This window comes from Aythya fuligula, chromosome 10 (genome assembly GCF_009819795.1).
Source record: "Aythya fuligula isolate bAytFul2 chromosome 10, bAytFul2.pri, whole genome shotgun sequence".
Taxonomy (NCBI): domain Eukaryota; kingdom Metazoa; phylum Chordata; class Aves; order Anseriformes; family Anatidae; genus Aythya; species Aythya fuligula.
Genome location: NC_045568.1, coordinates 14,826,260 through 14,852,857, shown reverse-complemented (window position 1 = coordinate 14,852,857; position 26,598 = coordinate 14,826,260). Strand labels below are relative to the sequence as shown.

At 45.9% G+C, this 26,598-nt stretch overlaps 1 protein-coding gene across 1 annotated transcript in view; it reads right to left on the bottom strand.

The window, feature by feature from the left end:
• Positions 1-25,606, bottom strand: part of SYNPR (synaptoporin) — a 36,881-nt gene extending 11,275 nt beyond the window's left edge. Inside the window, exons 1-2 of the mRNA XM_032193901.1 lie at positions 25,289-25,606; positions 11,671-11,795 (exon numbers count right to left, since the gene is read on the bottom strand). Coding sequence (XP_032049792.1) covers positions 11,671-11,795; positions 25,289-25,312 — 149 coding nt within the window. The 5' untranslated portion in view covers positions 25,313-25,606. The remainder of the gene's footprint in view (positions 1-11,670; positions 11,796-25,288) is intronic.
• Positions 25,607-26,598: the final 992 nt, after the last annotated feature.

Genomic DNA, 26,598 nt, shown 5'->3' with positions numbered 1-26,598 from the left:
AACGTGTGTCTAGATCACAGAAACAAGCAGCAGTTGCCTCGTCTTCCCTGTGAACGCAGCCAAGTCTGATGAGAGCTGCACACGTGAGACTGATGCCTCTGAACACATCCGACAGCTTCCTGACGTGGCTGCAAAGCTTTGTGGCATCAGTGCACGCACGGTTTTTTATTAGGTCTTATTGCCCTTTCCTAAAAGTGGAGAAGAGGAAAAGGAAGGTTTCCTAGTGCCTGCCATGCCCATTCTGCAACCTGGAGAGAAAGCGGCTTCATTTCAACCACCGCCAGGACTACAGGAAGGCTTGAAATGCATGATGTGATGTGGGAAGGCCAGGCCGTGCCATGCTGATGGAGCCACATGGTGCTGTGTTACCACCTCACACCGCAAAGAGACTTTGGAGAATTGCTCTGGCCCTCAAGTTACTGTCACAAATACCATGGAACCAGGCCGAGTTACATTAAATACAATCCTACTTCTCTGGGGAACAAGGCAACTCTGACTATATTTTACCAAGTAAAACAGATCTTTAGGGTAGTTTTATTTTTAACCTGGAGTCCAGAAATACCACACTTGGCAACACAATGTTTTGCACACACCAAAGGTGAAATGACTTAAGGAATATTCCTATCCAGGAGTTGCTGCCCAGCCCTGCCCCTTGGGCTGCCCACCACCAGCAGCCTGGCTGCAACACAGCGAAGGAACCAGCACCACTTTCCTTTTCCATTCCCTATTTTCTGGGCTGCATCTTAGTTCTGAATCACGATAACATCTTACTCTTATCTTCCCAGCAGTGCTTTTCTGGCCAAGCATCTGTCAGTGATACCAGATACCTTGTGATCACAGCAGAACTTTTCCATCAAGTTATATTTATTCACTAGCTTTTCTTTTTAGATTTCTCTAGCCTCTAAGAGTATGTGTGATAATTGGGGTCTCTTGGGGACACCACACCTCTGCCCAGACAACTGAGATCTCGGTGCAAATGGCCCCAAAATAGTCCATGACACAGACCTGGGAAGAGGAGGCTGTGGCAGGGATGGGAGGTGAGGGAGGCCCTGAGGCAGTGATGGAGGATGTTGGCTTTTCAAGATGCATTTTGAAAGTTCCTTTAGGACAGAGGAGGGTCAGTGATAAAAAGTCTGGGTTTACTAATCAAGTCTTCTTTGATCTGGAAGCTCGAATTTTTCCACCAGTGCTGCTGAGTCAGCCTTTCTGGGGGCAGGACTGCTCAGTGATGACTCAAAAAATTAATTGCCTCTACCTCTGCCTCCCACTTTCAATGTGATTCTACCCATTATGCCTCCTATTTCCTCTGACTTATTGTTCTTTCATCTTCTCTCATTTCTCATTCTTTCCACCCCACCTTTTCTTCCGAGTCATTCTTGGCCAGTGTCTTCCTTCTGCTGCTTTTCCGTCTCCAGCACCGCCCCTGCATTTCATCTTCACCTCTCCATTTCCTAGAGGAAATCAGGAGCCCTGAGAGCAACTCTCTGCAATCACATCCTTTGCACTTTGTTAACATCTGAGCAATGCTGCTGGGCTGCATTAGCAGAAGTGATTTTCACTGACTGATAATACAAATAAGAAACACTTCACTGTTTACCTAATTAGGGGAAAAAAGTAATGGAAACCTTTCTTCCTAGGTTCCTCAACACCTGAGCTGGACAGTGCTTTTTGGCTTGTGCTGTGCTAGGTGTTATTAATTGAGAAATAAAAACAGTGACTCAGGAACGTGACCTTACAGCCTGCATCCAGCGGGGCATTGCTAGGGGCAGCCTCGCAGCTTATCGCTACTAACACCAACCCTTCATCCACTGGGGCTGTTTGCTAACAGCACCACCATAACCAGGCTTTCTGGGTCTGTTTTCCCTCCAATTCACATGAATCTGAAGCAGAGTCCACCAAAGGCAGTCGAGTCGCACTGATGAAGTCACGGTAATTAAGGGCTTGTGAGATTTCTACCACTTGGCAAACTTTCCGCTGCCGTGGGAAATATGATGACAAGACAGCTGTATTGTCTGGCTTGACAAGATCAGAAGAGGGTAGGAATGTTTTACAGTGGAAAAAAAGGATTTTTACATTGTTCCCCGACAGCAAAGAGCGGTTAGGTTTTCAGACACTAATTACTCATACTCTGAAAACAATACATGAAGCCAGGCACGCCGAACAAAGCTACAGCTGCTACATGTGCGTGGGGAACAGAAGTTGTGCTCCCTCCATGTAAATGTGAAGCTGCCTTTCCTTGCTGAACTTCCTTAGTACAATATTCAAGACAATTTGCTTTTAATTATGGGCCCTCCCTTTCTCCAGCAGCCTAGGCCACCTGATGATCCTGGAACACAAAAGCAGACAGAGCCAACTGCTCCAAGGGCCCAGCTCATCCCACATCCCATTCTACCAGCAGACACAGGACAAGAGCCCAAGCAGGAGTGTGCACAGGGCGATCTGATCTCCTCTGTTTCAGGAAATCTCCTCCTTCAGCAATGCACTCAGGGCTGAGCCTTGAAACCAACAGAACATGCAATTAACAGCAAGTGCATGCTCAAGTATTATTGATGAACAGGCAGAGATTTCCTCTCCCGGGCTCTGATCAGTGCCTAGATTAATAAATAACAGATAAAGTTCTGCCTCTGAAAATTCTCAATGGGGGTTAGTGTTTCTCCATTTCTTTACTAGGATGTGGTGAAAAAAACATGACAAAAAATCTGTTTTGGCAGATTGTCCTATTTTCTGAAAATAGCATCTTGTAATCCACCCCCCCACACCCGTCTATGACATGCTTGAACAAAATCTGCAACACCCACACACGCGCTTGCAAAAGCTCAAAGATCCATTATCCTTGCATCAGGCTTTCTTTTCCCCCTCACTTATTTCTGGTAGTCACACTGTCAATTGTATTTACTGTCTGCAAAGCAATCGGAGAAACACACTGCTGGAAATTAGTTACTGCAGGTAGTGCCTGCGGAGGAATTTGTTGCAAAATGTTTATCTTGGTTGGTAATCTCCAAAACAAAGGATAAGTGATATTTCAAAATACAGTAGGCTGAAATACACAGGACAAAGCTACTCTGGCAAGACAAGAACGTGATGGGAATTTTTGTTTTTCTCTCTCCGCATACAAAGAGAAGGCATTTTTTCAAGTCATCCCTAGAAACACCACAGGTCCCTCATTTTGGAAGACTGTGCTGATGTGCTTTCCCACCAGCATCCCCAGCCAGCTGGTCCCTGGACATATGCACCTTCTCAAAGTGCCAGATGAGGATTTTCTGTAGGTTTAGTTGAAGAACACTAATAAATGGGACCTTTTTCTCTCACAGCAGAGCCCATCATTCCCTGAAGATGCTCCCTGCAGGAAGAAAAATACTTTAAAAGTGACCTTTAATACTCAGGTGAAAGCAGAAATCTGTCTGAGAAGGAAAGGCCTTCTCTTTAATGAAATCAAGGTCCACTGACTCTTCCAGAGCCACAACATCCTTCACAGCACGCCCTCAAGGAGGGAGCAGTGCACATACTGCTCCTCACTGCAAAGAACATTTCCCCTGGCATTGGGCATTCCTACATTTTTGGTGTTAAATCCTGGCTATTCGAAAGGCTGCCCACACGACAAGAAACAGGTTTCTTTCCAGCCTTCAGGAAGGTGGCTGGATCTGAGCTCTGCACCTTCCTCCTCCTCCTCTTCCTCCCCCAGATCCGCTCTCTGAGGACAGACTGCTATAGGGTGGAACCCTGCAGCAAAGCCATGCTGCGAGCTCTCATACACACCATGAACACATGCAGAGGGAGCCACTGCTAAGCAGTTGTTCTCCATCTCTCCATCTTTTTTTTTTTTTTTTATTTCCCAATTATAGCCATTATCCAGTAATTCCCCTGGCATCTGAGTCTTTGCATCCAGGCCTCCCGGAGCTGTTGAAGTCACTCTTTCTTTGAGGCAGCCAGCCCATTAATGCCACATTTGATCTGCTTCAAGCCGTTAATACCAAAGTTCTCTCCAGCCTTTCAAAGTTGAATACCTGAAGTGTTAATAGACCCCTGGGCAGCTGGGGGGGATGTGAGAGGCTCAGCCCGGCAGCAGGACAGCAGGTACCACAGAGGTGGTTGTTCCCTGTCCCTTTTGCACCTATGATGTTTTGGCAAAAGCTGAGTTTTCCACCCCTTCGCTAAGAGTGACAGGACTGTTTCTTCCCTAGCCTGCACTGCCAGATTTTTTTTTTTTTTTCCCCTGAGATAAGAGAATTAGCATTTGCTTGAGCATTCAGTCCCCTACATTTCCCACTGCCCATCTGCCATAGCTTATCCCAGCACTGTCTGAACATACCACAGCCATTCAAAAATTGTGAGGTGCTTACCCATATTTCCTAGGTGTCCTAGCAATTGTCCATACCTCACTATCTGTCCCCCAAAAGCAGCCTCCCCCTTTTAGTCTCCCCAGAGTCCAGAGGTGCTTTCAGACCCTTCTTCCACAGCAGCTGCAGTGCTGCTTGAGAGCCCTGCTGCTTTTCTTTAAGGAAGCAGAGCTGTACTTCAGGACGCTATTTTCCACCACATCTATCACTACAAAATCAGTTCATTTTTCTCTGGAAATTGGAAAAAAAAAAATTCCATCTGACTCAGCAACTCAAGCTTGGTCTTTTGTTTCTTTGCTTTCTAGAGAAAAAAAAGTTTGCTGATCAAAGAGGGTTTGAAAGCATTTCACTCTGAATTTCTGTCTTCTCAATTGCTCCAAAAAAAGCCCAAATCTCTTCAGGATTATTCAGCATCATCAGTAGTTTCACACTTACATACACACTTCATCTTGCAGACATTTATTCCTAACTTCTGTCCCAGACATTTGAATATCCTAAAGACCTACCAGTCTATGTTCTCTTCTTGTTTATGTCAAATCAAAGTACTGGAAAATATTTCCTCCTCCATGTTTTCATTTTCTTAACTTGTCAGGTTCCCAGTCCGCACTCACAGTGCAAACATGTGGCCAGTGCTATATTGTTAGGCCACTGTTTTTAATAAGACAAATTGCCAGCCACAGTTGTCTCAACACCACACAGTGCATGCACAGAGAGGTGGCAATTCCCCCAGCACCAGCAGCACATGAACAGCCATGGAACAACCACAAACAGCTGGACAGCCATGAAGCGTGCCCAGAGCCATGTGGCGTGCATGTCCTCTGCTCCAGCCTCCTCCATCCTCCACCTCATATCTCTTCTCTTTAACACAGAGAGACAGGGAGCATCCAAGGTGCCCAGATCTCCAGGAAGGGAAAGAATAAAGCCATTTGGAGGATGGAGTCTAAAGGCTTTGGAATAAGGACATCCCCATTAAGACAGAACCCTGTCCCTGGTGGTGTCCACAGCTTGGGAGCCCTCTCGTGGGGCCTGCTACCAGTGGTTGTGTCCACAAAGTTCTTGGAGAGCAGCAACAGCCTCGCTACACGCTCCTGCAGGAAGACGTCCCAGCCGCACGCTGCTCGTAGCAGCGAGCCTCCCCAGACTGCGCCCGTAACCGCGATCCAAGCCCTAGTACTCCATCGTAACACCAAAAAGGAAATCCATCGTAACACCAAAAAGGAAATAAAACGGCTCTTTATAGAACATGCTGCTGCAAGCACTCACAAGGCTGAGTGGGTGATCCCAACCCCAATTCCAAGCCCACATCCAGACCCAGATTTATCTCCCGAGAGACTTTCACAGCTCTCCTTGGAAAGGCACACTTTCCCTTTCCATGCAAGCAGAGCACAGCAAAGACATCCTCCACCAGTCTTTGCAAACCCAAATACTTTCTCAGATCCAGCTTTGCAGTACAGGCTGGTGGGATTTCCCTTCACTAAGCGATTTTCTTGGGGCAAACTGCTTCCTAGCCACCAGGCAGCTTGGCTACTGTTTCTGAAGGAAAGTAACCCTTGATTATCCTTTAGAAATGTCACTGTGTCCATGGAACAATGCAAATTAGGAGTCCTGGAAATGTCACAGGCACACATTAGCATTGCTGCACCTGCCCAACTTTACCCAGTCCCACAGTGCAGACCTGGGGGATCCCACAACCCATCCATCCCCCACATGCTGCCCCTCTCCCCCGGCCAGCCATGGGAGCCAGCTCGCAAAACAGCAAGACTGTCAGAGCTGAACAAGAGCTCCCATGTGGAAAAAAAAACTATGAAGATCTCAACTTCTAAGGTTATATTTTAAGAAAAAGAAAGTGTAAGGCAAACTCCTAAAAAACAACAGCTGAATCTAATGAGACCATTCCTGGGCAGGGGGCACACCAGGCCCCTGGGCAGTGCATCCATGTGGAGCAACGTGGGAGCTCTGAGCCCCCCCTCTTGCACCCTGCCAACACGCTCCATGGCTGCTCTCAACAGTTCATGAGATTTACACCAGCTCCATCTCACCTTGCCTCCCACAATCTAACAGGCTACAAACTCTGCATGAAGTCAATCCAAATTCATGGGTATCACTGGGTGTTCAGCCAGAATCACCCCAAACCATAAATTCTTTGCCCTGCAAGAAGCAGGGTTCACATACAGTTTAATCTAGGTCTATAAACCCTGCAAGCAGCAATTTCAGCTTCAGGACCAGCAGACATAAATATGAGAGCAATTACAGAAGGTGCAGCAACATTCATTCCTTTGTATTGTATTTTCACATTAACTTTGTATTTTAACTATAATTTCTTCAAGTATATTGTCCTAAGGCATTAGAAGCAATCAAATTCAGTCCTCTGTGGAGTTTTACAGCATGACTCCAATAAAACTCCCAGTCAAGACGTTTTTGTTCAAAGTAGAAGTCAGCACCTTCTCTCAGGGACCCTATGGTTCTAGGGAAGCCTTCAGGGCTGCTGCACTGCAAATGCAGATTTGGGAGCAGGGGAAGGACTTGTCTGATCACTGCTGCCTGGGGTATGGGATCAAACACCAAGCAAAGCCAAAGGGTTTCTGCTTTGGTTGCTTCTGCATCGGCAGCATGAAAATAGGCAAAAAAAAAAATGCAAGGGAAGTAGTAGAAAGCCTGACTTTTAGAAAAAGCCTTTGTGGCAGGCACAGATAAAACACCGTCACCATACAATGCTGTAGAGACTATTCATGAATATATATTAAAAATTCAAGTAGGAAAAAAGCTGCATATGTTACAAAATCCAAAAGTGACTTCCACTTTAAGATCAAGTTACAGTTAAAGTATTAAAGAATTTTTCTTACACCAAAACAGTGTTAAGCATAAAATAGAGCATCTACAAAGCAAAGTAAGCTAGTCTGCAGATCAATACCATCCACATTCATCGAGAATCCAATTGCTTTGAGTGTCAAAAGAAAAGCTTCTACAACTCAATGAAGATTTAAAAAGCAACATTCTCCCTTTTCTGCAGCAGACACCACCTCCACAAAGTCACCGACATTTTGGTAATTTCTGCAATGGTCATTTCTACAAAGCGTCCACCAACATGCATGGAGAACAACAGGGTTTTAAAACAATGCTAAAAGAAGCTGACAAAGACTGCTGAGAGGAGAAACTTCCATAGTTGCCTGAAGCCAGCATTGCAGAAGACTACTAAAGTTTAAAGACCTATTTATCAGCAGCTCCTTGTCTCCCAGCAATGACTGACATTTATAATCTTTTGGTGAACACGTTTTCCATTGAATTCTGAAGCAAGGCTTACTACAAATGGGTTAAAAAAAAATGAACACTGGTACATTCCAGCACAGAAATGTGCTAATATTGACATAGGCTTTTTCCAAAGAAAGATAGCTGTAAAGCACCGAGTTTGCTACTTTCTCCTTAATTATCATCTGTAGCTTCTAAGTAGGCAATTTAGGCCTGACTGTCATATTTCAAAGGAAAAACTAGCCTACCCATCGCATGCAGATGAGGTGTACACTTTAAAGAGCACTCTGTGGAAACATCTTTATTCAAATGAGATGCTTAAAGAGTGAAAAGCTCCCGTAAAATACAATTTCCTTTTCTTTCAGACACAGGGACTACTTCAAGAGACAGTTTTACTAGCACACTGGAAATATAATGTGAGATTTAAAATAAAAAGGGAAAACAGCATTTGTTTTGCTCAATGCTGCAGTGCAAAGGCATGCATAGACATCTCCCCTCATCAGGCTTTCCCATTAGCACTAGTAGGCAACCCTGCTCTACCCCACTGACGTATAAGTTTTTTTTTTTTTTTTTTTTTTTTTTTTTTTTTTTTAAAGTTGGAAAGATAGAGCTATTACAGAGAAATGTGGTGTTGAGCCACAGTTTTCCATCCCCAGCTGGACTCACACCTCGCCAGCCCAGTCCATCCATTCCTGGAGCTCACCCCCATCATCGCTTGCTGCCAGGCTCTGAGCAAGGCACTGGGTCAAGACAGGGTTCTGCAGAAGTGAGCTCTCCACAAGGCAGCAGGTATGATACTAGCAGATAACCTCTCTGCCTGGCAGCACAGCATCCTGAGAGCACTGCTCCTTCACAAAGTTTCACTTAAATCAGCTGCTGAAGCCCAAACACTTCAGCGAAACTCTGCCAGTTTCAAGAAAAATGTTAGGCTTGTGACATGAACAATAAAGTAACAAAAATTCCTCAGTACAAACTCAGTAAATAAAGCCTGCCAACTAAGCTGGCAATCAAGAAAAAAAATGTTTCTTAGAGGATTGGTTAAAAAACACCTTAAAAAGATGAATATCAGCAAGAAATATACAAGCACAGCAGGTGTAGTACTCAACCACTTGCTGTCAAAGCAAAACCAATTAATAGCCAAGTGTGCAACAAAATTGTGGCTGAGATCAGAATAAAAACACAAATAAGTTTATAGGACCTTCACCAGGACCCTTTCCCAAAGAAAAACTATTGCTTCAGGGCACTTGAATGAATGACAAGTCCAATCTGAAATGGTGGCAGACTGCTCGACTGTAACAAATAATTCCAAGAAGCTGATTGTTTTTTTCCTTAAAAAATCAGTACTGGGGTGAGTGTTAAGTTGATGAACATCCAGATATGTGCCAAATCTCCAATAGATACTGCACCAAGCACAGTTCCTTATGCTGAGAAAAACTTACTGTAGGACCAGAGATGTCCCAGCCCCCAAAATACAAACTTGTAAAACTTGAGTTGCACATCCAGGTATCCAGAAGAAAGGCTACCTTGTGTTTTAAAGCGTGAAGACGTAAAGTAATCCTTTGTGATAAAAGCAGAAGCCAGCAGAAGAAACAAGGAAAAAAACTAGGGTGCTTATTAGAAACAGCCTTATGAAGATCAGCTTGGACATGAAAAAGGTTGGCAGAATTGTGGAAAAGCTCGGCAGAGCTCCAGGAAACACTGCTGGTGGGGTGGTAGGGTTGGACTACGGGTTTCTTTGCATATTGCAGCATGACTGCAGGGTCATGGATGTGGGCAGCAAAAAGCTTACATGAATTGATGTACCACTTTGCCACAACTCTTCTCCAGAGGTTAACATGCTTATTTACATTTCCCCACTTCCTTTTCAAAGAGCAAACAAATCCAGGCCCAGAATTAAACTGGAAAACACTTTATACTGGATCTAATTTACTTGCTTGAAACACTTATCAACTAGCCATGGTCTAGCTGTGTACCTTCTAGAAGAAAATGAACATCCTCACAGTTACAGCAATGAGAATGAAAGCAGCTGCTAGTACAGCTGGACACTTTTCTATATCTTAAGTCCTGCTGGAAGGTGCAGCTTTAAAAGCAGCGCTCAGGTATGTGACTGCTTCAGTGCCACCGCTGACAGCCGTGACAGTGCTGTGGTGTCAGATGCTCGGCAGCATCCTTTCTTCCACCCACACCTGCTCCAGTTGTCAGCCAATAATCAGAAAACTGAAGGCACTGGAAAGGAAAAAGCCTTGTGAATACAGACTTACTCAGACTTAGATGCAAGAGAATTGGTGGGAAATTCATCCTACCTACACAAAGCCTACATGCCCATGCAGGCAGATAAGCTTCAGGATCACAGACCTGATGAGGGAGCCTGAACTCAAAGCATTTCTGATTTTTTCCAAAGGTATCAACTGCTCTGACAGGAGTTATCGCCTTTCCCAACCAAGGCCACTCCTGTTTTTAGGGTATCCCCTCTCCATTCAGTGAAAGCACTAGAAAAAAGTGGAAAGATCAAATTCATTAAAATAAACAACACAAACATTTAGATAAAACTTAACACGATGAAACCAAGTTCCACAGGCAGCACTGGGCCAGATTTTCCATGCACACATCTGCTACCCCACATGCTTTTTGCATGTGCCTCATGTTTGCACAAAAAATGGACAGACTGCAGGTATATTCATACCACATGAATATATCCAGGTGTTGGCTCCTCCTCATATCCCACACTGCTCAGAGAGCACCAGCCACAGCTGGCAGCCACGCCAACAGCTCAACAGCCATCTACAACCTCAGTCCCAGCTGGATCCCTCCTGCAAATAAACCTGATTTTGTACCATATCTTACAATTACTCAGCAATGTCTCTAGTTTCCTAATAAGCAAGACTGGGAAATTGCAGATCTGGCCACTTCCTTCCAAAAGCAATGGTCAATGTGCCTGTGAAAACACTGGGAGATATTTGCTGACTACTTTTCTCAGTTTTATTAACTTTTTGTATAAAGTACTATTTAATAATCATGCAAATTAAAACCACTTTACTGTAGGGTGTATTCTGTAATGAATGCTGAAGAAATGACCTATTTGGAAGTGAATCACATTACAAATTCATGTAACTCAATTTTCAGGATCCATCTCATGCATACTAAGCAGAAATGAAAGAAAATACAGACAAGTTGAAGACAAAAAGTAAACATTTGTAATACCAGGAAATAGGACTTCTGGGGTAATAAGTGTGTGTCAAGTGACAACAACAGTTCAAGGAATCAAATTCAGATTCTGCTGTTTGGAAAACACTACATTTTAGAACATGTTAAAGTAATAGATGCTATTACATCTGGTTTGTACATACTCATAAGCAAAACAGCATGTGATTTCCCAAGAAACCAAAATAATTTCAGTCCTAATATACTGGGTCTGAGACTGGATTATGTATTTTTTTTTTTTCTTAATCATCTCAATTCCTTAAAGAAATCACTTATGCAGAAGTGAAAGGTTTCTAGAGTGGTCCTGACATCTGTAAAAACAGAAGACAGTAGGTGTTCTTTTGAAGCAGGATCCTAAAACACAGGAGCAATAAATACATGTTTTTAACCTCGCTATAGTTTTCAGATGTACTTGAACAACAAAACCTCCTCCTCAGTCACTAGTGGTCCAACTTTAAAGCATTAAGGCACCAAGAGATGCAGACAGGCAATCAGTGTCATTTTCAAAAGAAAATCAAAACTGTCATTAGAACTTCCTTCATTTGCAGCTTAGGTAATGGCTGCACCACAATTAATGACTACTTTATCCCCTTTTTTCTTTTTTAGGTCAGTGTGCCTTTTTTTTTTTTTTTTTTCTTATCTTGCCTGCCATGGCCCCTTGTGCTGTTCTGGCCTTTATGAGGCTCTCCATGCCCACAGCTGCTCTTCTTCACTGAATTCCTATTCCCCAGTGGTTCCCATAGCCCCATCCACAGCAGGTCCAGCCAAATTAATTCCTCCTGCCCACCCAGAGTCTAAACAGTCTTGTGAGCAAAAATTCAGGAGCCCCAAACTGGAGCTTCATCAGGAGCAACCTGCAACCGAACCGCCCCAACCCAAAGCATACCTGAACGGGTAGGCGAAAGCTATGTCAATGTTGAGGTCACTCTCTGACTTGTTTGCACAGTCCACACTGAGGCGCAGCCCTCCAGAGTACCCACCGCATGTTGCAAATGCAAAGATTGCAAAAAGCTGTCAAAAAAGAAACAAGATTTTTATTTTATTTCATTTCACAAGCAGATCTGTGCAGCAGCAGCTGCCCCCTCGGGTCAGGTTATCCATCACACCATACACTCAGAGGTTTGCCATGCATTATTCCTGCACCCTTCCAAAAAGCCAATACAAAGAACCATAAAAATTGAAGCTCTGTTGCTTCACATAGACTGAACCATCACCGTTTTTCTGTGTCAGGCATCTCAGCCCTCCCCTCCGGTCCCAGAGCCCACTTGGGATTCACAAGGCAGGCAGCTATTTAAATCACCCGGCTGATGGGCAAGTTTGGACTAGAAGAGAAGGATGAACATTGACTGAGCATAATGAGTCAGTCCTGACACAAATAAAGCACGGGCAGAACGATTTATAATGAGCAGACAGGGATAGCAATAGTAGACCGAGACGGTTCTTGTGGCCATCATCTCATTGCACGATGAAACACGCAAGCTGCCCTTATTCCATTTAATGTAAAACTTGGAAAGAAAAAAGATGACTTTTTGATAACTTTTCCTAAATTACTACTACAACTCAAGATGGACATATAGATGCCATAAACTAAAACTCAGCAAAACAGAAAAAAAAAAAAACATCAGGACAGAGGACAAGCTCTGGCAAAATGAGCAGGAACAAAGAGTTAGGGTGGTTCTAATGCAAACCCATAACACATCTTAATCTTGCTGGAGAAGGAAGGATTGGGCAGACTACAGACACATCAGCATTTATAGTTATTTCAGGTGTTCAAACAGAGGAAGAAGAAACTTCACTAGTGTAAGCTGCCTTGGAAGATCTAGAGCAGAAGTGAAGACAGCTTACTTATGCAGTTGTAATCTGAATTAAAGGCCAGGCTAGTCTTTGTTCCCATTGCATCAGTATAGACCTGAAGTAAGCCCATCAGCCTTAAATGAGCTATTCTGAGATCTACAGTGGGTCAGATATGGTAACAAGTAACCCCCCAATCCCAGTCACAATTGAATATACTAGAGGCAAGAAACCCAAAGGAAACAGAGTGCATGCATCTGGAAAAATACCCGATACATGGCTTCCCCAGCACAGATGTACACTTCAATACCACTCACCCACCTTAAACTGGCTAAGGTTGAAGCTATCAGGGAGCAGACCATGCTCTGAGAAAGGAAGGCAACCAAATAACAGAGCATGGAGCAGTGCACACGCCTGGGAAAGTCAGGTAAGGTGCCACCCTGCTACTCACTTCCACTGCATGTCACTTAGGGGTCGATTTGCAAAGGTATTTAGGTGCCTAATGATAAGGAAATTTGATAAAATTGTGATTTTTTTTTTTTTTAATGCTGGGCTTACTAAATAAAAAAGATAGCTGAAGTTTACTATGAATTGGCTTGTTAAGTAATTCAAAATAAATCTTCATGCCATAACTTGAGTAGCATTCCTTAATCTTAAAGCAGACATTTTCTCTGTAAATACAAAGAGTTGTTCTGCCTTTACACGTGGAACAGCACTAAAATCAGTATTAATCATCTCACTACAATTTGTGAGGCAACGTCAGAAAACAATATATTAAGGAGAACAGGAGAGATTAGGGCTGACCTGCTTTCTGGCCTAATTAATGGAGTCGCAAATGCAAGTGTTTTGCAGATGTATAGGGAGCCACAAAGATTAATGGCTTGCAATAAATAAAGAGAGAAGTAAATAAATAAAGAAGAGAGTACAGGACAGACCTACCGTAAATGACCAGCCATCACCTGCAGCTCTTGGCGTTTGGATAAGGAGAGAAAAGAGGTGCAATTCAATGCATCTCTGTTAGTGAAGTAGTGGAAATTAGCATATGTGCCACCATGTTTATTCACCAGGGCCAAAGGGACACCCCAAAACCTACAGCTCAGACTAGTCCTTCTTAGAAAGGATCTTCTCCTTCAGGAGCATCTTTGGCAGCAGACTCAGGCCCCCCCAACCTCAGTCCCTTCAGATCCAGCACCACCTACCCTGAGTGCCATGAGGCTTTTCAGATGCCTCCTCTTGCTCAGCAAACCCCTCCTGCTGCTCCCCCTGCAGCCACATCCCACCAGGGCTGCCCACAGTTTCTATCCTTGCTCAGCACATGCTATGCTACAAGCACCCAGGCAGCACCCACACTGGGAACAGGTGGGGAAAGGGAAAAGGAACCAGCTGGAGATTTTTATACCCAGCTCCAGAGAGGGCTGTGCCAGCCCCAGCCCAGCTCTGAGCTGCAGCTGGGTCAGATGCTGCTCGCAGCTGTGCGCTGAGGCCACGCAGCACCTTTTGGAAGCACATTTAAATTTTATTTCATGGGGGAGCAGGGCAAAAGCTTTAAATCTTGGGTATTTCCCCAGGGTGTCTTGGCCAAGCAGCAGGCATAATTCTCCTCTTGCCAAAGTAACTCTGTGTCTTTCTTTTTTTTCCCCTCAAGTTTTGCTGCTTTATGTTGCCAGTGGAGTGCCTGGTGCATTAAGCCAAGATTTACTTGGTGGGTTCTGCGTGTGCTGTAATTCTGCGGCAGTTGCAGGAATGCTGTAAACACTACTGTATTTTATTATATCAGGATTTGTGTAAATGGCAGTTGTAAACCCCATAATGGGAGCTTTATGGGCCAGATTCAATAAAACCTCCATCTGCAAGATAATTTTATTGAATCTAGCCTCTCTGAAATTGAAAAGTTTATGGAGAACGGGAAAGCGTTTCCCTATGTTCCTATTTACTCTTTGCCTATAAATCCATGCTCAGCCCTTGTCCCATCTGCACTGTGCATGCACATTGCTTTTCCCCTCCACATCAGATCTATCTCCCAGAGCGTGCTTACCTCTGGTTATTTATTATATAGCCTCTGCCCCAAGGGCAGCACCGTGCCTGCCTTCCCCAAGGAGCAGCTGGGAGAAGCACAGTGCACTTGGGGCATCGCATCCCTACCCATGCATGTTCCCCACCCCTGGTCCAGCCCCGGCTGGAAGACCCTCCACAAGATTTTGGACACATTTCTAACAAGGCAGCATGTCTCTGAAGATGGCAGTGCCTTTCGGTATGGCACACAGATGTAGGTATTAATACTTAATGAATCCCCTGCTTTTCTAATGATGATATTCTCCCCATGACCTTGCAGCCTTGGCCGGTGCTGTTGGCATATTTTTGTAGGGAAGCCAGGTAAATCTCACAGTCTAGCTTAACAGAAATTTATTATGGTACTGAGCAGTCATAATGTCTTTAGTATTGAATCAGATTAGCATGTTTTAATGACCAGTTGGACACTTAGCACATTGAGAAAAAATAGCAGTATAATTCCCAGCAGAGCATGTGCAGCTCACACCCACCCAGGGCAGGCAAAGTCGGGAAGACCAGCTCATCACTGGAAGCCCTCCCTTCGATTCCAGCTTCAGTACAGTGCCAGCAGCTTCTTTGCTTCTGTGGTCAGGAGCTGCTGGCCATCCCACGACAGGTCCTCCCTGCAGCCACCCAACCAGAAGCACCTATTTGCACTCACACATCCAGGTTTTCATTTCAGCAGCTCCTGGAGTGAGGCTTCAGCCCTGCCCCCCTTGTCTGGGGCTGGCACCCCAAGGAGCTGGTCCCCGCTGTGCTGAGGCAGGTGGCAGTCCCACAGCATGTGACCCCACTCCTCCTGCCCCAGGAGGGACAAACAGGACAGTTTCCTATCAATTCTCAGTGCTTGGCTTTCAGACAAGTCCCCTCAACAGGTTTGCCATGAGGACCAGAAGAAAGCAGAGCAGCTCCCGACGAGGCGAGCTAGAAGACTTATGTAGAGCACATTGCACTAAAACATCCTGCTAGGAGGATAACGCTGTCATTTAAAATTGAAACTTTTATATAAGCCACTTGTCTTCCCCAGGAGCACGCCAGCCCCATGCAGCAGACCTTGGCAGCTCACTGGCAGATTTAGTGGGGCTGGCTGGGGATGCACCCCGCGATGAGGGCTGGTCCTCAAAGCTTCTGCTGTGCCAGGAGGGCAAAAGGGGACTGAAGCTGCTGGAAACCCAGCAGGAGAGGTCCCAGTCCCAGGTCCTGCCTCAGTGCTGGGAAGCTGAGGGGAACTTCTGATGCTCGTGAAGAGCAGCAAGCAATTCTTGAAACGCCTCCTCTTCCATTAGTCACTTTACACATCGAAAGTATTTCACAACGACATGTATTTCTGGCAGGGCTTTTGGATGTAAGACTTCCCCATAATATAGACTCTGAGAAGGGTCTGCTGGAGCTGCCTGGCTTTGTGCCTCCTCTGCTCGCTGGGGCCATGGGGAGGGAGCACCCCCGTGCCCTGCAGCCAGCATCGCCCTGCACGCTGCCTCCCTTCGCTTGGATTATTTATTTATGGAGCACAACCAGCAACTGAACATCATTATTAAGACTGTAAAGGGGAGATTCAAAGGCACTGAATGACTCTACAGGAAAACATTTACTGCAGAGCCGATGGCCCAAAATATGTCACCAGTGAAAGATCGGGGAGCGCTCTCTCTTCCAGTTGCCTGCCTGTTTCTTTTTTAAAATCTGGCATTTTTCCTGCGTGGATCCGAGCTGCAGACTTCCTGGAATCACTTCTCCTACGTACAAGCCTTCGTGCACTGGAGATTATCAGATTATTGACTTTGGGATTCCTAATTATATCAGTTTGACTGGTTGATGAATTGGAGGTGGATAGCACTGCAGCCAACGCAGCGCTGGGGGGGAGGCGATGACTAGCAGGGCTCATTTTCCTCCAACAACTATCCAGGGAGCGAGCTGAAATACATTCTCCTCCTGCTGAAAAATAAAGCCTAGAGCAATTGTCCACTAATTGCCAGGATTTAGTGTGCCCTCTTAGATATATACAGCAGCGCTGCAAAAAGCAAGCTTGTTCCTGCCCAGACCTGGCTTGTTTGGACCAGGAGCCCGGGGATGAGGGAACATCTCAGGGTGTGCGGCTGGAGGAACCCCATGTTCCCCATCCAGGGAATGTTGTATTTCTGCCCAGATATTGCCCCATCATTGCCTCATTTTTAGCACATTGATGAAAGACCGCTCAGGCAGCTACCCCACATCATCCAGGATGTGGTGGCAGCTGGGACAGGACTTTTGGGGTCACCACTGGACAAGCCGGGCACACACGGCTTGTCCAGATCTCACACAAAGCACTCATAGCTCTCACTTGGGTAGCAGGCTTCATTTCCAGTGCCTTCTGAAAGCAGAACAGAAACACAACTACAATTGTGTTGGAGGAAAATACTTGCATCAACAATTTTGCCTGGCTTTGCACTGAGCTGAGCAACCCAGGCCTCTCTCACACAGTGTGGTGAGGACAGACATCACCTAAAACACCCCGTCCTTCGTCCCTGAGGCCAACAGGACACTCACAGCGGGCTCCAAAACATCCCCACGTGGCTGGGCTTTTCCCTGGGCCATTTGTGGCAGCAAGTCCCTGGTTGGATTTGGTGGCACCTGCAGAAACCGTCCCCAGTGCCACTGGGCAGGAGCCCTGCAGCAGGCTGGGGCCCTGCGGCATCCTCTGTTTAAAGCACAGCATTTCACTTAATGCCTCGTGTTTTTAAAATAAAAAAAATAAAATACTTAATTTGATTCTTAATAGAAAGATTTATGGAAATGAAATTGGGGTATTTTTAGTGAGTGAGGATCATGTTATAATAATTCAGTTCCACAATACTTTAATCCCAAGGAGACAATTTTCTCTCTTTTTCTTTGAAGAAAATCTTTATCTTTTTTACTCATCTTTCATTGATTATTCTAAAAATCCCATTTAGGCCCGCCACATAATGGTATGGTAGTCTTTTCTCATTATATTTTAATGGAATAAAACCCAACAGTATATGAGAGGATTAGATAGCCATTCGTTGAGGTAAAGAACATTGTTCCTCCAGATGGCCAGACAGAATCTGTGTAATGCCTTTCCTATTTATTAAGTTCAAAATGTAATGCAAGCTGATGAGATGTTTCATCCAGTGTTTAATGGGTCAGCCATAAAGTTGAAAGCTAATGCTAAGGTTGGCAGCTCACAGGGAAGAGTTAACTGGCAGAAATAAAGACATATTTCGACATCTTCTTGGACTTGGTGAAATGAAAAGTTGTCAGAGAACAAAGCCACTCACACAAGCAGGGCAGAGATGTTAAGCTGTTCCAGCCCCTCCAACCACTTGCCAAAGGTTTGAGATAATTGAAGACATCTACAAGGACCTGCTTCATTATTACTATTACTATTATTAGCAGCCTTATTGTATAAATTGCCTTTTGCACATGGGCAGTGACAGGTCGGCAAGGAAACCACAAAACTAAATGTGCCGATACTTACTGCCGACAGATTTACGAGTACCTGAGTAATTAGTGGGTGGGCACCTCCTTCACCGGGGATGTATCACACAGAGCTGTAGCTCTCTACAGCCAAAGCCCGCAGTTCTTTCCCTCCCAGTAGCCTGGAAGTTACAGCTCTTCCTCTGCTGACTTCCTAACTCCACTTCCCTACCCTCTTCTTTCAAGGAGGTGGGAGCAAAAGAGAGACAGATTTGTTTAATTTGTGCATGCAATCCCTGAATAACTCATGTTGTGACATATGCCACTTCAGCGGAGACGTGCACTCCTTTTTGGGCCTGAAGACTTTTCCAGCCTGCTGGCACAAGAAGGCAGTTGTGATGCTCTCGGCGGGGATGTTCACTGCCACGGAGCCCCAGCGCCAAGAGTGGCCACCCCCAGGCTGCTCCAGTTCATGTGTGAATGCAACTCTGTCCCTGATCCCTGTTGAAAACATGGGATTTTTTTTTTTTTTTTTTCAGGCTTTAGAGTCTGATTATGTGGGATTTACTGTGTAATGAGTGTAAACATTTAATTATAAAAATAAAAAGGCTGGACGGTTGCTCGTTTCCTCGCTTGCCTGGTGGGTTTAAAAACATCTGGGTTTAAAACAGCCCACCATATAACATAACTGCACACGGAGCGTGATCCAAACCATTACTAAGTCGGATTTACTCTCTCCAATAAACACGGGGATTTACCTTATGGCTGAGCACTGTCCACACATGAAGCACTCTGAAAAAGTGCCCCAGAACTTAATGTCACTGACACCTCAATGGGGGTCCCTTAGGGGCTCAGCAAAAGCCATGATGGTCCCATACCTCCCACAGCACTGGATGGCAGAAGAATACACATACAGCTTGCATAAAAAGTATAGTACACAGTAGCTGCACCACCTGCCCTGGGACAAGGCACCTTCTCCGTCTGCTGTAATCTCTTCGTTATCCAATTTGCATCTTTGTTCTTTCCACCCGCCCCAGAGCTGCCAGGCAGACCTGAGTGCCGGAGGAGCATCTTCCTGCTCTGATTACAGCCTGCCACATGCGGCAGCAGCAACGAGAGGTGGGAGCTCTCCTTTGACCAGAAAATGCTCTGACGGCCGGGTGCCCGCAGCGCAGCGCAGCGTGGGGGCTGCAGCGAAACCCTCCCCGGGTCAGGAGCAACTCCACATGATTACTCCAGGAAAGGCGCCTGTCCTTCAATCACGCTATATTATTTATGACCTAATGATTGCCCATTGACTAGCAGGGATTATACGTTTGCTGAGATGTTTCTGGGTGAATGAAAGGGCATTAACCTCATTATTATCACGGCCGTGCTCATCAGAGGCCATTAGCAGCTTCCTCTCGGCTCCCCGCGCTGCCGTGAAGCCACTTGGTGTCATCTGCTCCCTCTCCACCCGCCGCCCCGCCAGCATGCATGCCTGCACTCGGCTCTGTCTCATTTCTCAAGCAGACCCAAGGAAATGGGTGAGAATTATTTCGTTTGGGAAGGCATCCAGAGAACCCTTGGGACAAATAATCCAGCGCAACAGCTTTGTCCCGTGAGGATTTGAGAGTGCTTTCAAACTGCTAAGCAATGAGGCCTCACTTCCTCCTCACATCCCCAGCAGAGCTCTCTGAAATGATGGCTGGATGTTTTTTTTTTCAGTCTTTCAGTCTCACAACACCCTTACGAGCAGGACCACTGGGAACAAGGCTCTCCTTTAGGAAATCACGGCTGCTTTTCCAGGCAATATGTGTGCGCAGCCAGTCCTGGCCACCGAGACCCTTGGTGGGTGTCCTGACCATCACAGAGGTGCCCTTCTTGCTCCAACCCAACCTCCCTACGGCGCCCTTTGCAACAGAGGAAGGCTCAAGCTGTGACCAGGCTCCTGTGCAGGACCCATCCCCTCATCTCAGAGCAATTTTGGGTGGAAAATTCCATCAGCGCCAGCTCCGACCTCAGCACCCGCCTCTATGCAAAGGGCTGGAAGAAGAATTTGCTCCTGGCTAGCTATCAGCACACATGGTAAAAAATAATTTCTTTTCTAATAATTAAAATGATGGGCTATAAATGAACGCTTGCCTTGTTGAGCTCTGGGAATTCACAGGGAACATTTTGAGCAAGAAGAGTTTTCAACATTAAAAGCTCCCTTCCCTCTTCTGTGCCTCCACTCCTCTTATGCTGTCCCCAGAGATGGCACTGCTCTCCTTCCTGACACTAGATCACTAAGAGCAACACCTAAACATTAATGTTTTTAGGAAGCAGCAATAACAGTGTCCTTACATTGGAAGAAAATAAATAAATAAATAATCCAAATCTCACTAGCTCTTGACACACTTCATCTGGCCAGCTTAAGCTGTCCCTGTTTCCTCTCCATCCTCACCCAGACCATATTCCTCCACACTTCTTCCCTCTTTTTCTTTCCATGCCTTCTCACTGGTGTTCCCTGAAATCTGCAGCTGTACCTGTTTCTAAACACACAAGAAAAAAGATAACAGGCATCCCCCTTGCCTGAATGCTCCTCATTTCCTTTGTGTTTCAAAATACTTGCAATTCGGAAATAATCAGGCATGTTTTTCTTTCTCTCAACTGCCAGCAGCTGCTGTGTATCTTCTGTGCCACTTCCCAATGTACTTCAAATCCTACCAGAACCCGGAAAAAAGCAGGCACTTGTTCAAAACCCAAATGCATCAATATGGTTTTGGCTGTAGCAATCTTTATACCTGCACTGCTGGAGATGATTATCCAGCTTTTACATCTGCAGATTCAGGCCTGTGGAATAAAACCAGGGCCGATAAAATACGGAAGCAAAGAAAACACAAGCAGAAAATGAAAAAAGCAATTGAACATGCTATAAATTCAGGATCAGGTAAAAGCTAATTATGGTCATGTTCGCTAGGAAGAAGAGGGCACAGTGAGGGAGATAGACTTATTAATTATTTGTGTTATGGTAGCACTTAGAAGCCCCAGTCCTTTATCTGGGACTAGCTGTGCTATACATGGCAAACACTCAAATATCTCCGGGTAATTGCACACATTTTTAAGAAAAATGTGCAAATGCTCTGTTCTTTCACCTTCAGCAGCCTCTGCTTTGTTGTTGCTGCCGAAGGAGTCCAAGTTCACCACTGGCCTCATTCCGAGCAGCTTGCTGGATGCTCTCATGGGTACGAGAACAAATAATTCAGCACAGAGGCATCCTCCACCCATAGCCAAAGTGGGCAAACAGCAGCAAAACCCTCACTGTGGGCACGAGGCTTATCCATCAACAACCCCATCCCCTGGCCTGGGGGACAGAGCACTCACTGCTGCCAACAGGGATGTTTTGTCCTCATTGCTTCTGTGCAAGTTTGATTGCTTTTCTAATTAAGATACATTTTATGGTAATCTACCAGGCCCCTTAGACTAAATCACTCAGTTAATCTGTTGTTAGTGCCCATATGTTTACAGCTTTCGAGCCTGCTGCAGCACATTTGCTTTGCCAGGGTGCTGGGGAAGTTTGGTGAGAGATGAGCTGTGGTGTGGTCCTTCAGGTGGTGGGATGGAAAGGAAAGGAAAGGAAAGGAAAGGAAAGGAAAGGAAAGGAAAGGAAAGGAAAGGAAAGGAAAGGAAAGGAAAGGAAAGGAAAGGAAAGGAAAGGAAAGGAAAGGAAAGGAAAGGAAAGGAAAGGAAAGGAAAGGAAAGGAAAGGAAAGGAAAGGAAAGGAAAGGAAAGGAAAGGAAAGGAAAGGAAAGGAAAGGAAAGGAAAGGAAAGGAAAGGAAAGGAAAGGAAAGGAAAGGAAAGGAAAGGAAAGGAAAGGAAAGGAAAGGAAAGGAAAGGAAAGGAAAGGAAAGGAAAGGAAAGGAAAGGAAAGGGATACACTGCAGATACAGAACCCCATGCTGATCACCTGTCTCTTCCCCTGTATGCACAGAAGGGGTCAGCACATCTTTCTCATTTTCCCTTTTTTCCCTCCAAAATAATAGTTGGACATGACAGGAGAGGAAGGCTGAGGACTTTCACAGTATTGCCACGTCTCCGACACCAGACACCAAAACAAACAGGATTTTTATCGTGGGCTCAAGGGCTCTGAGCATCCTCTCAGGTGAAGGACCATCACCACTTTGCAAACTAAGGGTTTGGTTTGACTAGCAGGAGTCAGCCCCCTCCCCACCTGCACCAGACACCGAATGAAACAACAACTGAGCAAGTGCTGTACCATGGTGCCCCTGCAAGAACCCCAGCCTCCCCCCCAGCCCCCAGCCCACCACACAGCCACGCTGCATCAATGAGGGGCACCACGCTGCTCTCTGAAAGGACTTGTGTTCAGCTTGCTGAAGGAAAGAGAGCCCAAAGGCAAAATCAAGAAAGACCAACCTCTGGGTCAAGTTGCCATCTGTCATCCTACATACAGGGAAATATTTTCTGAAAAAAAAATGGTCATATAATTGTACAAGAACCCTTAATCAAGAATGACGTGATGAATAAAACGCCACCTGCCATCACCAGCAGTGACAGGCAGCTGCTATCCAATATCAACACAAATACCTTTCCCCCCATGGAGCACCTATTGATCGGAAAGGGATTAACAGAGGTGAGGAAAGTATTCATTAAGTCTTCCAAGGACTTGGCTAAAAAAAGAATATCTGGCATCCAGGAGGAGATATTTAAGAAATCAATCTTTTAAGAGCCTAAGGAATTTCTCTAGGAACTGATTGAGCTGATAGGTGCCACACAGCCAACGAGACAGGTCTCAGAGGAGAAGCACCTCCCCAAGATGCCTGCCCTAAAATAACATTTTAGCTCCCCTAAAATAACATTTATAACTCCTTCCAAACCCTAACGCGCCTGCCAGAAAGACGCAGCAGCTCCTCCACCCCACTGGCACAGCTCTCGTGGTTCCAGCCCTGGAGCTGTGTGAAGCTCTTTGACCACGTCAAAAGCAGGTGGCACGGGCTGCTCCGGGGGCAAGAGGAGGAAGAGGTGGGGGAGGACTACATGTTGCAGTGCCAGGATGGGCAAAAGGTGACAGAAAACCGTGAGCATGGAAGACGTTTGTATGTACAACATAGGGAGTAAGCAAGCTCTGCTGTCTCCCCAAGTTTGTCTTGGTCATATCCTGTAGAAAAAGCATGTGGGGGTTAGAGGGATCATTTCTGCTCAGCCACAAGCTCCTCTGCCAAGGAAAAGCCTTGTAGCGGCGGACATAACCACATTGCTCACAAAGGGCCTTCCACCCGTTTGGCTGCTGGCGAGGGTGAGCCCTGCCCTGCCTGCAGCCACACCAACCAGCCCTGGCCACTTTTCCTGCTTCACATCTATAAAGACAAGCTGAACCATCTTCTTAACTAACCACAGCACGCCTAGCTTTCAGGGAAGTCTGGCACCCCTGCTATGACAAGTTACGCAGCACAGAAACCCCAGCCCTTTTGTTCTGCAGGGCTGGAGGCAGGAACCACTCTCCTCGGCTCATGTCAGGCAGCCCCTTCCCCTCCAGGGGCACCCAAACGTGCTCCTCAGCCACCTTCCTGCTCACCTGGAGCTTACTGCGCTGAGCCACATACATCGGGCTCGGCAAAGCTGGAAACGCTTAAAGCAATCCTCAGGCAGGCAGGATTATGCTTAGAAAGTGTGAGAGGTATGTGCTGCTCGCTCATGCCCTCTGCACCTGAGAGATTAAACAACTGGGAAAAAAGATTAGATTGGGAAAATGATAATTATGGTTACACACCTTGTCCTCTAACACTGTGCTGAGCACACATGCTTATGGGAAGCTATGCAGTATAAATGCACACAGTGCTTACAAAATAGAAATCATGTAAAAACTGAAAAAAAAAATGAACTGGGCACACATTCATCCCATTTTGGGGTGGGAAGCGGAGCCCCAGGGATGGGCTCCCTGCTCCAGCAGCCACCGCGCAGCCCCCAGTGGGGCTCAGGAGCTGGCTGCAGAGGGGGCAGAGCCCCCAGTGCTGCCTGCAGCTGCTGTGCACACAGGTGGGAAGGCGAGTGCAACTCCTCCATTTGGAGAAAAAAACATCGGAACAATTAAGCTTGCCCAAAAGCAGCTTCAAATGACTAAGCAGTTATTGCCAATTTGAAATTTCACTCTGGAAGAGTTCAGCCTGTGCTGCCAGGCACATCCTTACCTTCTTTTCTGGGCTTAATAAAGCCAGTTACAGCCTTACTGGAGCACACTTCAACCATCTATTAGCATGCCCTGGTATCATGAGAGTAGGTGGATTATTCCGGGTAGGGTGCGTGAATTTTCCGAGCAGGTAAATACTCGTGCCTGTTCTCACAGCAGCTCCAGGTAGTGGAGTTTTTAAAGACTTGTGAAGCACCGACGTGATCGACTCCCAGGGATATGATTCAAGTATGAAAGAATCAAAGTGCCAATAAATTAATGAATATAAAGCAGCGAATTCAAATATTTATCATGCAGTCTGGAGGTGTTACAGCTATACATCTTGTTTTCCTCAGCCACACCATTGCAATCACTGTCTGGCATTGCCTGGAAAGCACACGGCGAGCTATGATGGGGAGAGAGAAATAACTGCACCTCGCTGTTATTTACAGGTAACAAAGAGGTCTCCAAGTTAGCCGAGAGCACGGCGGAATGAGGCTGCTGAGCTATACAAAGCAGAGGCAGGGAGCAGAAAGTCAGAGCAACAGTCTATTGACCTACATTAACGATGTTACACTCTGAAAAGAACGCTATGCTCTTAATTACTTTAAAGATTTTCTTTATTTCAGTAATAGGTTTTGGTGAGGAGCATGTTGCTGCCCACCTGCCGCACTTCAGATTGATCTCTACAAGGTAATGTGCAGTCAGATATTCATGCTTCAGGTTGATCGATATGAAATAGCTTTCACTGACTTTTCTGTACCAAATATTGCTGCATTATTTTTGAGGAGCCTTTGGTTAAAAGTGCCAGAAGAAACATGACAAATGTTATGTTTAACATTCCTTTAATCCTCACTCTCCACATTTCTGCTGTAAAATGAAGTGCAAAACAAGTTTTCAAAGCAGACACCCCCCCCTGCAATGCAAAATACAAACCAAAAATATTTCAATATATCTAAAAACCATGGAACAGTTGGGCTCAGCATGAGAGTACAAAGAAACCAAAGCTAAAAACAATTTGGTGGGCTTTGCAATTCCTTAAAAAAAAAACACTTCTCCCCCCAAACAGCACAGTTACACAAATAAATAGATATGCATATAACTTACCGGAGCAAATATCACCATACACATTTACAAAAGGATTTATAATCCAACTTGCGTCTCCTGAAATAAAGCAAGGTTTGTCTCATACTAAAAATAAAGGCTCCCAAAAGCTTCTCGCAGTGGAGAGGGAGAGAGAGAGGGAGGGAGGGAGGGAGCGAGCACCAGCTCCTTGCCTCTCTTTTTATGAAGCAAATAAGGAGAGCAAGAAAATCAATGCTGAGAGAAAGTGAGCTGATATACCAATCAGGCAGCAGCCTCAGCCTTATTTGCGGAGGGATAGCAAAATGGTCATATTATTAGACAATGACTACACACAGCCTAAGTGGAGAAATCTAATACTTTCCCCGTGGCAAGAGGCTGATTGCTTTGTTGTGGTGCAGGTACCACCACGGCGTGCTGAGATGCAGCCCTGTCCTCCCCACGGTGCATGCATTCAGCTTTGTTCTGCGTGCACGCTCTGGGGGAAGGAGCACCTCACCATCACTGGGCTGAAGTTGGGCTCAGCCTAAAGAGCCTCCAAACCGGACACTTGCAGGTTGGGGGCTCTTTGCTGTGTTTTGCAGACCCCACTGCCGTGCTTCTCACTGCCTCTCAGACAGCTGCCTGCAGCTCCAGCAAGGAGCCCACCCAGAAAGGGGATCAGACCTTTCAGGTCGCATTTACTGTAATGTGCACTGAGCTTCTCCGCTGCCCTCACAGAACTGGACATCCAGAGCATCTCCCTCAACCTCGGGCTTTTTCCACTTCTTCAGTGTCACAGAAAACCTAGGGGGAACCCACAGGTTCCCTTCTACCAAATGGGAAAAGTTGTGCACTATTAATTTACCCAAAGAAAACCTTCACCGGGCCCCTGTTTTCCGGGAGGAGGAGGAGGAGGAGAGCACAGCAGGAGCTTAGCTCACTGCCTCCGACACGCAGGCATCTGCTTGCCAGCAGCACTCATCTCTGGCAGCTGCACACTGGGTCCTTAGGATGCTGCCACACCTGCTGCCCCTGCACCGAGCCACAAGGACCCCACAGCCCATCCCTGCAGACCCCTCACCAGGTTTCAGACCTTGGCACAAGACAGCTCCATGGCTCCTTCCCTTTGCAAGGAGCCCGGCTCCCATCACAAGCCCATTGCCCCAGTGGTGTTTTGTGTAAGTGAGACTGTGAATCACACTCCATGCTATTTTTTTTCCCCACCAGCGCTGGGTTTATCACTGTTTTGCCCTCTTTTCCAGACTCTGCAACAAAGGCATGTGACTTAATAGATGAAACACAATGTGAACTTTCTCTTTTATTTGGAGACAGAAGTTACACACTGGCATACA